Here is a 13,254-nt window from a genome sequence, read left to right as displayed (position 1 = left end):
TCTTCAAAGGAGTACTTCCCTCTGCACCCAATTCCCTGCATACCTTCATTGATCACATAGCCATGACCACCAAATGGAAGCTCTCGGTTCATTAGCTGCATTGTAACAAGGCCAACTATATTCAGCTTTGGTTTGGCCAGAAGTTAGTGAAATTTCAGCTTGTCATACATGATTTAAAGTCATATACTAGGCCAATGATTGGCAAATATCTAAAGGGGAAATTGGCATAGAAATTGATCACACCTCTCGTTGTGATTAGGATGGCAACAAGAGAGTAACATCGTGACCTTCTCATTCATTAACATGCTAATCTAATAAGTTGCACTCTCCGTATGATGGGATACACATTTTAGTCGAGCTCTGTAACTATGTTGTAATTTTTTTTGTAAAACACCTTCTCTCATTTGGATAGATTCATCGCGGCATGAAAAGAAAGAAAGCAAGTGCCCCACGCCAGGATGTGATGGAACTGGACACGTCACAGGCCTTTATCCTCACCATCGTAGTCTGTCAGGCTGTCCACACAAAGACAGGGTTCCTCCAGAAAGTAAGTGAACAGCAAGTTCAAATCGCAAAGGTAAACGTACTTGTAATTACCTAAAATATGCAGCTTGCCATATCTCTCGACGGAATGTATTTTCTATCAGTTTTGGTGCAATACCGACACATCACCAAGGTGTACCATGGGGGGAGGGGAATGGAGGGAGGGAGAGGTGGAACGCAAATGATGATTCATGTCAGTTAATCGACATACTATTTTATATTCATTCCAATTGACTTACATGGGTAACAAAATCTGTCATAGTGTCAGCCAAGCTGCCATAGTGTCAGCCAAGTTCTGAACAATTCTGCACTGCTGGCAATTCCAGTTTCACTTTATACAACTTCTCTCTTGTAATCAATAGATATGTAAACAACTGAAGGAAATGACACAGATGAATATCAAGCTTGTTGCAGTGCTAAAGTATCTTAAACAAAAATGATTTATGGAAGGATACATCAGTAAATGTATAATGTGCGCATGTTGCATTATTAACACACTATACATAAGGCAATCTGCTTTGAAGAATGATGTTTTCAATTTTGGGGGTGTAAAATGGCAATGGTGAATCACTAATCTCTGGTATGCCTTGTCCAATTTTCCTTTCCATTGAAGTCAGTGGAGAGCAGAATTAGACAACTTGTAAAACAGACTGTTGCGTATTTGCTACCTCCTAACTTTATCAATCAGTGTTTTGTCAAGTGGTGTAACTGCAATTGGAAATTTTCAAGAAGTTCATGGAGTAACTGACCAATCCAAAAATAGTGAGGAAAGATTTCTTGGTGATATTTTTGCCATGAGAAGTTGAGAATTTCTTCACAGTATGAATGAGGCTGGACCAGGCTTGTGCCCACCACTGAAGCTTATGTTCACTCGTTCTCTCCACTGCCTTTCATCCATAACAGATCTGTGGATTGACATTGTTTTTTCCACAGTGAAGTACATGGCAAAACTTACTGAATAGTGAAACGCCTGGATAGAATGAATGTGGAGAGGATGTTTCCACTGGTGGGTGAGTCTAGGACCAGAGGCTATAGCCTCAGAATGAAAGGATGTACCTTTAGAAAGGAGATGATAATTTCTTTAGTCAGTGGGTGGTAAATCTGCGGAATTCATTGCTACAGACAGCTGTGGAGGCCGAGTCAGTGGATATTTTTAAGGCAGAGATTGACTGATTTTTGATTAGTACAGGTGTCAGGGGGTTATGGATCGAAGGCAGGAGAATGGGGTTGAGGGGTTGCATTGTGAAGCAATTGGAAGGGGCAGAGGGGGGAGGGGATAAATGGATGTGGATCGAAGAGGCATAGAGAAGAAGGGGGGGGGGGGGGGGGGGGGGGGGGGGGTTGTTTGCAGGTGAGTTAACTAAAATTGGAGATTTCAATGTTCAAACCATTAGATTGAAAGCTAACCACGCAGAATATGAGGGGATGTTCCTCCCGATTGTGCATGGCATCACTCTGGCAAAGGAGGCGGTCCAGGGCAGAAAGATCAGTATGAGATTGGGAAGGGAAATGAACAGGGTAAGCAACTGTGGAATCCAGCAGGCCTTGGCAGATTGAGTGCATGTTTGGTGAAACGGCTACATAATCTATGCTTGGTCTCGTTGATGTAAAGAATACCACATCGGGAACACCAAATGACGCAAAGGTTTTGAAGGTTTTCAAATGTTAGATTAGGTTAGAAGAGGCGCACATGAACCTCTCTCTCATGTGGAAGGTCTACTGGGGTCCCTGGATAGATGTGATGGAGGAGGTGTAGGGACATGTGCTGCATCTCCTGCAATTTCAGGGAAAGGTACCTGGGGAGGGTAATTTCCCCTTCCACCCCATCCTCTTCCCATTTGTCTCCTTCCTCTCATGTTCCTTCCAACGGCTTCACAATGTGGACCACTTCTATTCTTATGTCCTTATCTAACACTGTATTTTCATCCCTGGCCAATTAAAAAAAAAACTCCCCTGTATCCACCTATCACTTGCCAGGCTTTGTCCTGCCCCTACCACTCTTTCAGCTTTCTAAACTACCGCATGGTACGTGGACAGGGTAGGTTTAGAGGGATGTGGGCCAAAAGCAGGCAGGTGGGACTTGTTTAGATGGGGCTTGATGTCAGTGTGAGCAAGTTGAGCCGAAGGCCCTGTTTCCCCAATGCATGACTCTATGACACATAGTTTTCTCTTTTCCTATTTTTCCATTGGAGCATTATTCATCAAATAGTGATTCGTATGCTGGTCGAGCGTGAAACTGTGTTGATCCCAGGTGTCACATGATCTATGCTGACCAACACACTGACACTTGCCCTTTGTCTCACCATGTGTTGATTTTTTTATCAACTTCAAATAGTTTTCAACTTCAGCTGTGGAAATGGGCAAACTACATATTTGATTCAGGGTTAAGTTAATAGAAAATACAATTGTTTTGAGTGCATAACTGTATCCCAGTACATCCAGACCCACTTTGCAACCCCTGGTTGAACAAAATTGGACATAGAAATAAATTAGAGTGGCTTGTATCAACTTAATGAACACTCCAATTAAAAAGTAGTTGCAAGAGCCAACTGGTGAAGATATGAGGCATTCAATCCTATCTGTTCTTTGTCGAAATTTAAGATGCAAAAGGGGAAAGCCTTGACTATTCCAAATCAGAAAAGACAGAAAAATAACAGCTCACTTAAAAGTATAAGCCCAGATTTTGATGTTTATTTTGAACAGAGTGGCTGGCAAGTCTGGAACTTCTGCTCATGTATAGTCTGATGCAGAAGTCTGGAATACTTTAAGGGCCTGTCCCACTTGGGCGTCAATTGCACGTCACGCAGATGGCATGCGAAGATTTTGTACATCTCAAAATCCTGGGGCGCCGCGCGCACCCGTTCGTCACTGCCTATGTCACCACGCACCATGTGTGAGAGTAATGTGCACCATGCAAGCATCACGTGCACGTCACAATGCGCACATTGTGCGTCGTGATGCGAAAATGATGCCACGTAAATGACGTGCTAATGACGCCCAAGTGGGACAGGCCCTTTACTCTTCAATAGCACAGGCACTGTGTTTCAATACACTCCGCTTCTGGGCAGGTCACGGAATTTACATAGGAATCGGCTTTCAGATCCTGTAGCTCGACTCAAAATGCTGGAGTAACTCGGATACTGTGCCAGGTTTAAACTGGCACAGTATTTGTTAGCTCATTGCTTGCGGTTATGATTGAAAATAGCCAAGAGGAAGAAAGGAAAGTTTATTTTTTAACTGTTTGTGAGGTTTATTGTGAATAAAATATTTTACTATGAATCAAATCTTGTCTTTTAGTTGAATTTACTAGTATTAAAAATAAAAGCTTTTAATTCTTTCACTAGAAACATTGATTAATTGTAACAGTTGGTAGAAGCAAGGACAGGACTTTGTTGGATAATGTCTGGTCCGGCCACATCACTTTAATATGAAGCCTTGACACTGAGCAGAGCATTATTTCTCCATTCCAGGATGCTGTGGACCAACAAGACAGGCCTCCCACAGCTGGCGTTGGCACAACCCAGGCCACACGGTTATTTAAAATTGGAGCAAGATTGAGCAAGAATACAAGTGCTCCTGCTTCATAATAAGAACAGTGAAGATATATTAGAAAAAGTTGCTTATTTGTGTTTTATTATAAATGGAAATAGATGATAGAATTGAGAAATTACTTGCAATCATTTCAGAAATTGAGAAAAATGAAACTATGCTTTCTACTGAAGCAATTAATGAACAAATAAAATACACAATAGTTCAAGTTCAAGTTCAAGTGGGTTTATTGTCATGTGTCCCTGATAGGACAATGAAATTTGTGCTTTGCTTCAGCACCCAGAACATAGTAGACATTTACTACAAAACAGATCAGTGTGTCCATAAACCATTATATAAATATAAACACATGAATAAATACACTGATAAAGTGCAAATAACAGATAATGGGTTATTAATGATCAGAGTTTTGTCCGAGCCAAGTTTAATAGCCTGATGGTCAATAATACTATAAATTAATAATCAGTAATACTTAGTCAGACTATAATAGCACAAAACGGAACTTTTCATATTGCAACCAAAATAAAGTCCATAATAGATCGTAGTTACTGAGATAGAGTTGTAGTCATTCAATATGGAGTTCGTGCTGATTGAATTTTACCCTATCGCTAATCATTTTAACCAGATTTATTCCATTGATTTGCATCTATTCCTATTTTTCCCTTTATTTATTATTCTCAAGTACTTCATTGCAATTAGGGATGTTGGGTTGTGTTGTCCATCTACCTGTCCCACAAATGATTTGGCTTCAGCATGAATGGAAGTATCCGGTCCAAACATTAATGCTACCTCGGCCATTCATCGAAATAAACATTTAACAGATGTTAGGTGATATTCAGGGTTAGGGAAAGTTCAATTATTCAGTAGACTTGAAGCCTAAATATATAGTTCATCACTATGTTCACTGGACTACTTTTGCAGATTTAATGGAAGTTGTTAACCCTTGTGAGAGCCTGTTGAAAGGTGCATCTCTAAGACTGATAATAATTTAAATAAAATTCTTCTTTGCATATTAAATCACCTGTTTAGCAAATTTCCTAGGGTATCTCTGGGGAGCACTAGGAGGTGGTGCTTTGTTAAGACTCTGAATTGCTCCGTTCTAATGTCATTGCTATGCATCTTATGATGCGTTTGTCCCTCATTGGCATGTTCCCTGTTGCCTCTTTAATCATCTTCATTTTCCGTTTGCTCATTTTGGGCACTGCATGTTGTTAGTGATCAATTACAATGCGTATCCATTGAAACCACCAAATGCTGTCACATCTAGTTCAATTTTTCCTGTATCCATGAGTCTTAAAACTCATCTCATCTAAGAATTTGTCTGAAACTTTGTTCTGTGTTATCACCAACAGATGCTTTCCCAAATTCTGTGGCTCATTGCAAGAGTGCTTTGAGTCTTTTCCTAAGGAGTTCAGGGTTTACATATTCTTATACAAGCTCAAAGTCATTTGGTACAGAGCAGGTATCTCGTAACTTATTTACTGTCGTGGGCAAATCACTTGCTTTTGTGTATTTAATGCACATAGTGATGACACAGGATTAGTTTGGACCATGTGGAGTTAAGACAAAGCCAATAAGAGATTTATAATTATTTTGGAAATAATTTCAATTTCATTTTGGGACAGTTTTGATATTTTCATATCAGATCACATGTTCAATTTGGGGTTAATATCCACAATATTCATTGTGCATTGAAGTCACAAAATCATTGCTTTTGGTTTGGCTAATAGTTAAGCACTATTGAGCATCAGCTAATTCTTTATCATGATGTCAAGAATAAATACTTGAGCCCTACCCATTCACTAGGCACTGCAATGGGTGGAATTCGAGAACTGGCTGGCAGTTCAGTGTTGCAGTGTATTAATGTTGCAGGTGAGTTAGTCCAGTATTGAAGTCTTGTGCAATAACTGGATATTAGATTACTGTCATTATCTTCATTTACATACACATTCGGTTAATCTTTTGAGTTGCCTCACTCCAAAGACGTACATGTTTGTAGGTTAATTGGCTTGGTGAATGTAAAAATTGTCTCTAGTGTTAATGTGCGGGGATCGCTGGTTGGCGCGGATCCGGTGGGCCGAAGTTCCTGTTTCTGTGCTATATCTCTAAACTAAAGTAAACACTATAGCCTCATCTTCCACCTTCCATTGTTGGTGACTTATTTAAGCAAACTCATCTTAACATTTGATTCGTAGCACATGTTATACTGCTGACACTGGCATCGAGAAAAAGGATCTACATTTTTTACCTGACTGTGGATCTACCCAGCTTTGATTAACATGCCAATGGAATTCTTTCTATCCATTTAATTGTTTCCCAAAATAGTTTCCAGTACCTCTTATCCCTGGAGGCAAATTAATTCTTCTTTTGCTATCTTTCCCACATATTTAACAGGAATGGAGTGCTATTTTTATTTTATTAAATGGCATTATAAATTCAGAATTCGGGGACACTGGTTTATCAAAACAGCAAACTTCTTTTTGAGGGACAATGAGGTCAAACAACTGGCAGGGGAAAGGGATCTTGAATAATTAATTATCCATTCTCCGTTCTATTAGTGTTTCTTTGGTTAATCTCAAGGATAATGGGCTGAAGCTCACTGACTACTGCTCACAGTTCTGAACGGAAGCACCAGCAATCAGCTATATCAACGGCAGCAAGTCCCAAATTTCCGTGGGGCAGATTCAAAAGGCCATGTGTGTCAGTTTACTCTACCGGTAGACTCCACATGGAGCCCAAACTTGCTGGGATTCCTCAACATTGCGCCTGGGATTCATCTTTTGTGTCCAATGCAATGTCTTAGGATTGAGAGGCAAAGGAGAAGGCAAGTTGCTTCTTTAAATTATTTTTCTTTGCTTTGATATTTTTCAGCTATTTATGTCATAGAGTTGTGGAGTTATACTGCATGAAAAGAGGCCTTTCAGCCCAACTTGCCTATGCCAACCAAGGCATCAACCTAAGTTGCTCCCATTTGGCTCATATTCCTCTCAACCTTTCCTATCCATGTACCTGTCTCTATGTATTTTAAATGTAATGAGGATATCGAGGATCCAATTGCAAAGGGATGTGCAGAGACCCAGTTCCGTGAGCTTAGTAACCAGGTTAAAGGGGATGATGGTGATGAATGCAGAGCTGTAGTCTATCAACAACAGCCTGGCGTATGCATCTTTATTGCACAATTATTGCCCACAAGCTGAGGCAGGGCTTGGCTCACTGCCAAGGACTTTTAGAGTGGGGCCACTTCATTGTGTTTCCATAGGAACTGTCTTTGATCAAACTACCCGACTGAAATTTTGGATTTTGTCCTCCACACCCAGACCAGGGATATACAAACACAGACTGTAGACATATATTCTAGGTGAGGGCTATTAGGTTAGCGGGTTGTGCTTTATGAACATGCAAGGTAACAAACAACTTCTGGATGTGAGTAAGAGTGATCACAATAATAGTGCACTACAAAAATATACTATGAGTAGTCCAATTAGCTTGGCACGTTCAATCTATAATCCTGGGTCTTCATGCAATCCCAGGTTTTAGAAAATGTGTATTCAAAGACCAATTCATATTTACACATGTATTTAATTGTTAGTACTTTTTAATTTAAGAGTTTGAGAACTTGTAAGAATGTTTTAAATACACCGTGCATTAGCACATCATAACTCAGCTGTGAATTATGAATTTTGAACATTATGAATGTGTGATAATGTGGGTAACAGACAAAAGTTTGTACGCACATGATACAGACCGGTTGTGAGTGATTCACTTTTCTGCATTTAACATGGATATTAGGAATTACCTCGTGCATCTAACTTCTTCATGGGTGAAGCAACTGTAATGAAATTGAAATTCTGGTAGAAGGCACAAATGATGAGAAAAACAAATAATGTTTTTGCGATAGTAAAGACGACCCTCGTGTTAATGTGCGCGTAATTGTCTATAACATAAAGCCACATCATTTGTACATGCCTCAACAAATGCAAGTTAAAATTATTTTGTGTTGAATTATTGACAGTAGTTCGCTTCACATAAACTCCTTGTCTCAAGTTTTTGGGGTTGTGATTTGAGAATTCTGTAGAGGCGAATTTTTGTAACCCAAACAGCCACTATGCCGGGGTCATCTGTATATTTACTGATCATCAAGCTGAGCCGTACAAACCAGGAAGGTGCCAGGTGTTTGCCAAATCATTGACAGTAGATGGCCACAAAAGGTGTGCCAAAAGTTGGTATCAAGGTTTATTTGTAAAGAATGGCAAAGTGAGTGATCTGTGCTCGCTGAACTGTATCAGCTACAATCATCATCATAGAAAAGCAAAAAAAAAGAACAAAGGGGTACAATTTCCTCATGAATTTCCCACAATTTCGTAATATTTGCAAAAGATCAGTGCATGAAATTTAAAAACATTCCCTTGTGCTCCCTTTGTTAAAGGACTTATGTTGCAGGGTCAGGGCCCATGCTAAAATTACTTCCTACCTGTGTTCAATTACAAACCATTTACCATGTTCTGTGCAGCCTATGAACTATTAGTATTTATCTGTTTATCAGTTGTCAATTTTTCTTATGCTCAATTAATTTTTGTTTAATTATGAAGTGCTTTACTTCCCCTGAAATAGATCTAAGTGCCCAGTTGAGGCGCATCTTAAATATAATGAAAGTTAAAGTGGTGAGATCAACATCTTTAAAGTACATGTAATGGTTTTGCTTTTGATGTTCTTTCTTGAAAACTTGGGTTTACCCAAGTAGCATGATAATGCTCGAACATTTGACATGAAATGTCCTCAAGGTATTCACTAATAGTTACCTGGGGAATAAATTTCCCTCCTGCGATAAATAAAGTTCTAACGTGTTGTGTCGTATGATATTGATCAGAATTTGTTTCAGTATGATTCCACTTTATAATTATATTAGAGTCGCAGTCACCGATTATATTTCAACTAATTTCAACAATTTGCACTTCCAAAATAATACATTTTGTTTTATTGTAGGTATGTTGTGGCACCTTTGAGAAAAAAGCGTTTCATAAAGAGCTAACAATTAGGAACAGCATCTTTCATAATGAAAAGGATCTCTTCTATCTTTTGGCTTGTTTCAGCCTGATGCTGTTATTTTATAGTAAATAAATATCTATTGGAAACCGAAATGTGATCTTCTGTCTGATAAAGGCAAATTTAAACAAATTGGGTTAGGAGTCTAAACTTATTTCCTCTCTTGCCTGTGTTTTTCTTCTATGATCATTCTTTACTAATAGCTTCCAATCTTTTTTCTGTCAAGTTCTTGCCATGCATGAAAATGTGCTTAAGTGTCCTACACACGGCTGCACTGGGCGAGGCCATGTAAATAGCAACAGGAATTCTCATAGAAGGTAAGCAAGGATTTCACTTTACTTTAGTAACAGCAGAACAAAAGTCATGGAAAAGTTAGATCTGTAGATTAATAAAATGGGTATCTGTCATATCCTGCCCCATCACATCATTAGCTGGACCTGTCATCAACTCATAAAAGAATAGAAACCCTGACTTCTTAGTGCAGGGCATTAAAAAATGTTTGCAGGAATCCCAAACTAATCTTTTGCCAACTTAAATATTATTCCATAGATCCATATGTCCTCTTCCACCTTTGAGATCAGTACTGAAAATGGGTAGAGTAGGCTCTGTACCAGTTCACAGAATGGAGTACAGGCAGATTACCCTATCAGTGCATTTGTGTGGGAGGAAGAAGCATTGGAGCAAAAATCTGTTCACCAGAGAGGTATTTTATTGGAGCATTTTCGAACAGCCTGTAATTTTGACTGACTTGTATGATCACTCACCTAGACTGTTTTAATGGCACTGGATCGGAATGAGGAAGGCCAACCCGATAACTTTTTCCACGGATCACATACAATATGTGCTGTTCAAGAATTAACACCAGTTGCTTAAATACCTGTTAGTCACGTACACTGTTGGATTCCAGAAATAATTAAATAATACTTCAGAATGCTGAAGTATTCCTCATTCTCAAATATCCTTGACTGACTCCAAGTTAACCACATCCAAAATAAAGTATGTGCTCCTTTTCCAATTTAAGCCCTGCTACCACCCCCCCCCCCCCCCACCCCTCCCCCACCAGCTCCTTCAACCTCCAACCCACCTTGCTGCTCCCACACAAACGCTGCAGTAGGAAACATTGTATTCTGCAGCACAATTAATAGCTAGTCGTAACATAGAACTTTATAATAGAAATGCATTTTCCATCTAGAATTTTCTTTTCATCCATCTGTGTAGTTAGTGCATGATAAGCATCACTCCTAACTTGACTTTATCAGTTCTTTCCATTCACTTTATCTTTCACCTCACTTTCTTTCTAAATCAAATGGTTCCTAACATAGCCTGACATTTTCTAAAAAGCTTTACTTCAAGTAATGGATGATATTCAAAGTAATGTTATCAGGCTGATGTTTCACAAAACATAAGAACATCATGATGAACAAAATCTTTATTGTACATTGAAAAAAAACCAATGAATTATCTTGCAATAACTAAGCAAAAAAAAATGCATTGTTGCATGCAGTAATCAGAAATGAGCCTGCATGATTTTTTGAAAAAATGTAATACTTTTATTTTCTGCGCTAAGGTCTTGATATGTTGACAAAACTGTACTGTTTAATTACTTCTCTGAAATTTGCAACTGCTCAGATGCAATTAGCCATATGCTGTACATTTGACTTTGAGCTGCCTTTCCTACTGATTCATTGTTTCTGTTCCCGCAGTCTCTCTGGATGTCCCATTGCTGCTGCAGAGAAGTTGGCCAAAGCTCAAGAAAAGCATCATAGCAGTGAGGCAACAAAATCAAACCAGGGTTCAGATCGTGTATTAAGGTAGGGAAGAAGTATATTAACTTCTGATAACTACTTTCAGCTAATTTATACTTTTCTTCATACAATATAGTACTATGTAACAAAGCTCTGCATCAGTCCAAAGTGAATTATTTGTATTAATTTTTATTGCCATGAGATTTCTCTAATTTTTTCAGAAAATTATCTTGTATGAAATGCACAGTACCATTTTTGCCCTTCTCCAAAGCTGAACTAATTCACAATCGGCGTCTACCTTATTTGTATCAGAGAAACATGCTGATAAATATTCAGAGATCTATTGTAAAAGGGTCTAGAACATACAATGCAGACTTGCTTAAATAAAGGTGTTTCTGATTTCTCTAAAATTGGAATGAAGAACAGTTTCAGAAACACATTTGTGATGTCACTGCACACAGCAATGGGAGTTTTGCTCCTTGTGTGAATCATATTTGGAATATTCTCAGATCTTTCAATCATCTATGCCTTTTAGATTATTGCTTACAGGTTTTTCTTACGGTTTTAAACTTTATAGCTATATTAATGGATGCTAAAAATCAAGATGATTTTAACTTGTCATAAATTAAATAATGTAATTGTCATCAGCAGCTTTCAAATATGTAGTTCCAACAAAAGAAAGGAAAAGAACAACTAATGAAACACAATTTTATTTTATTAAACTCACTTTTCAATACAGACTAGTGGTACTCAGCTATCTTGGTTAAATTTCCATTGATATTGATGGCTACAGTTGTAAGAAGAGTCTTTGGCAGTGGTGGATAACTTTTGTTGTGGGGAGGATCAGATTTATGGTCCACCTGAGAGCTTCAGATATTGGTATTTGGTTATGCATAGATTATTTTAATCATGTACAAGCAGAGACTAATATACTCGGACATCTTTAGAAACACACATTCTGTATGTATTGCTGCTCCACTCTCTGCCTCCTGTGTCCAGTTGCTGCCTTCTTGCTGGTCCTTCACCATGTGGGCTGTGCCACCTTTTCAATAATATCAATCCATCCTGTTCTTTTTTTAAAGCACATCGGCTTTACTGAGAAGGATTGTTTTAATAATTGAATTGGAAAGTTTTCAATAAGAGCATGAGGACCTTGGGAAACATGATCCAACCTCAAACACAGGACACAGTAGCAGAATGACCAGGACTAGCAGTGGTCAGTTCAGGCAAAGAAAGAACCAGATCTCATAGGGTTGTGGAATTGGTATTGGTTTATGATTGCCACGTGCACTATCAAATCATACTGCACATGAGCACGATGAAGCTGCAGGCCAGTATAACAGGCATCGCAAAGAGGAGAAAAAAAAAGAGTGCAGAATATAGTGTTAGAACATTATATTATAATGGTGCAAGGGCCACAATGCGATAAGTTGGGAGATCACGACTACACCCTTAGTTTATGAGAGGGTTGTTCAGTTGTCTGATTACAGCAGGGAAGAAGCTATTCTTTAAATTGGTGGTCTCTACTTTCAAGCTTTTGTATCTTCTGTCCAATTGGAGAAACAGGGAATGACCGGGGTGTGAATGGTCCGTCATTATGTTGACTGCTTTCCCAAGGCAGAGTGAAGTGTATTTCTGAAGATAAGGGAGTGAGTGCAAAAATGCTGGTGAAACCCATCCTCTGAGCTGTATGTAACCTGTATGTTGTATACCAAGGGTCCATGATTATTTAACAGTACCAATTGCAGATCATGGCAGTGCAGTCGGGTTCATTCACATATGTTCTACAAAACAATATGTAAAGATGTTGAAAACTGCACTAAGTTAGCAGGAGGTCAGAAATTCAAAGGAGATATACGAGGCAAGTTTGTTTTTTTCAGGCTAGTGAGTGCCTACAATGTGCTGCTGAGTGTGGTGGTTGGGATAGTGACATTCAAGAGACACTTGGATAGGCATATCACAATAGACAGTAGACAATAGATAATAGGTGCAGGAGTAGGCCATTGGGCCCTTCGAGCCATTTCACTTTGGCTCGCAATAGGCAAAATCTGATTTCAAATTAGGTCAGGAAATCCAGATTGGATAAAAATCATAATTTCAGCTTTCAGGCAGACAAAGTAAGTAATGAAAAGTGTCAGCACTTTGGTGCCATAAATGACCTTTCAGTCTATTCCTGTCTCTGAAGCCACTAATCCCATTCAATGTGATCATGGCTGATCATCCCTAATCAGTACCCCATTCCTGCCTGCTCCCCATATCCCCTGACTCCGCTATTTTTAAAAGCCCCATCTAGCTCTCTTGAAAGTATCCAGAGAACCTGCCTCCACCCCCCTCTGAGGCAGAGAATTCCACAGACTCGCCACTCTCTGTGAGA

At 39.0% G+C, this 13,254-nt stretch overlaps 1 protein-coding gene across 7 annotated transcripts in view; it reads left to right on the top strand.

Annotated features, from left to right (window-relative positions):
* LOC129697048 (myelin transcription factor 1-like protein) overlaps nucleotides 1–13,254 on the top strand; it is a 415,381-nt gene that overhangs the window by 219,839 nt on the left and 182,288 nt on the right. For 6 of the 7 annotated variants that reach the window (XM_055635252.1, XM_055635250.1, XM_055635249.1 and 3 more), the window contains exons 8-10: nucleotides 413–547; nucleotides 9,362–9,452; nucleotides 10,839–10,946. In XM_055635252.1, coding sequence (XP_055491227.1) covers nucleotides 413–547; nucleotides 9,362–9,452; nucleotides 10,839–10,946 — 334 coding nt within the window. The remainder of the gene's footprint in view (nucleotides 1–412; nucleotides 548–9,361; nucleotides 9,453–10,838; nucleotides 10,947–13,254) is intronic. The other variant, XM_055635254.1, reaches the window with a different exon arrangement.

This window comes from Leucoraja erinacea, chromosome 5 (genome assembly GCF_028641065.1).
Source record: "Leucoraja erinacea ecotype New England chromosome 5, Leri_hhj_1, whole genome shotgun sequence".
NCBI lineage: Eukaryota > Metazoa > Chordata > Chondrichthyes > Rajiformes > Rajidae > Leucoraja > Leucoraja erinaceus.
Note: the sequence above shows the minus strand (reverse complement) of the source record. Positions and strands in the feature narration are given on the sequence as shown.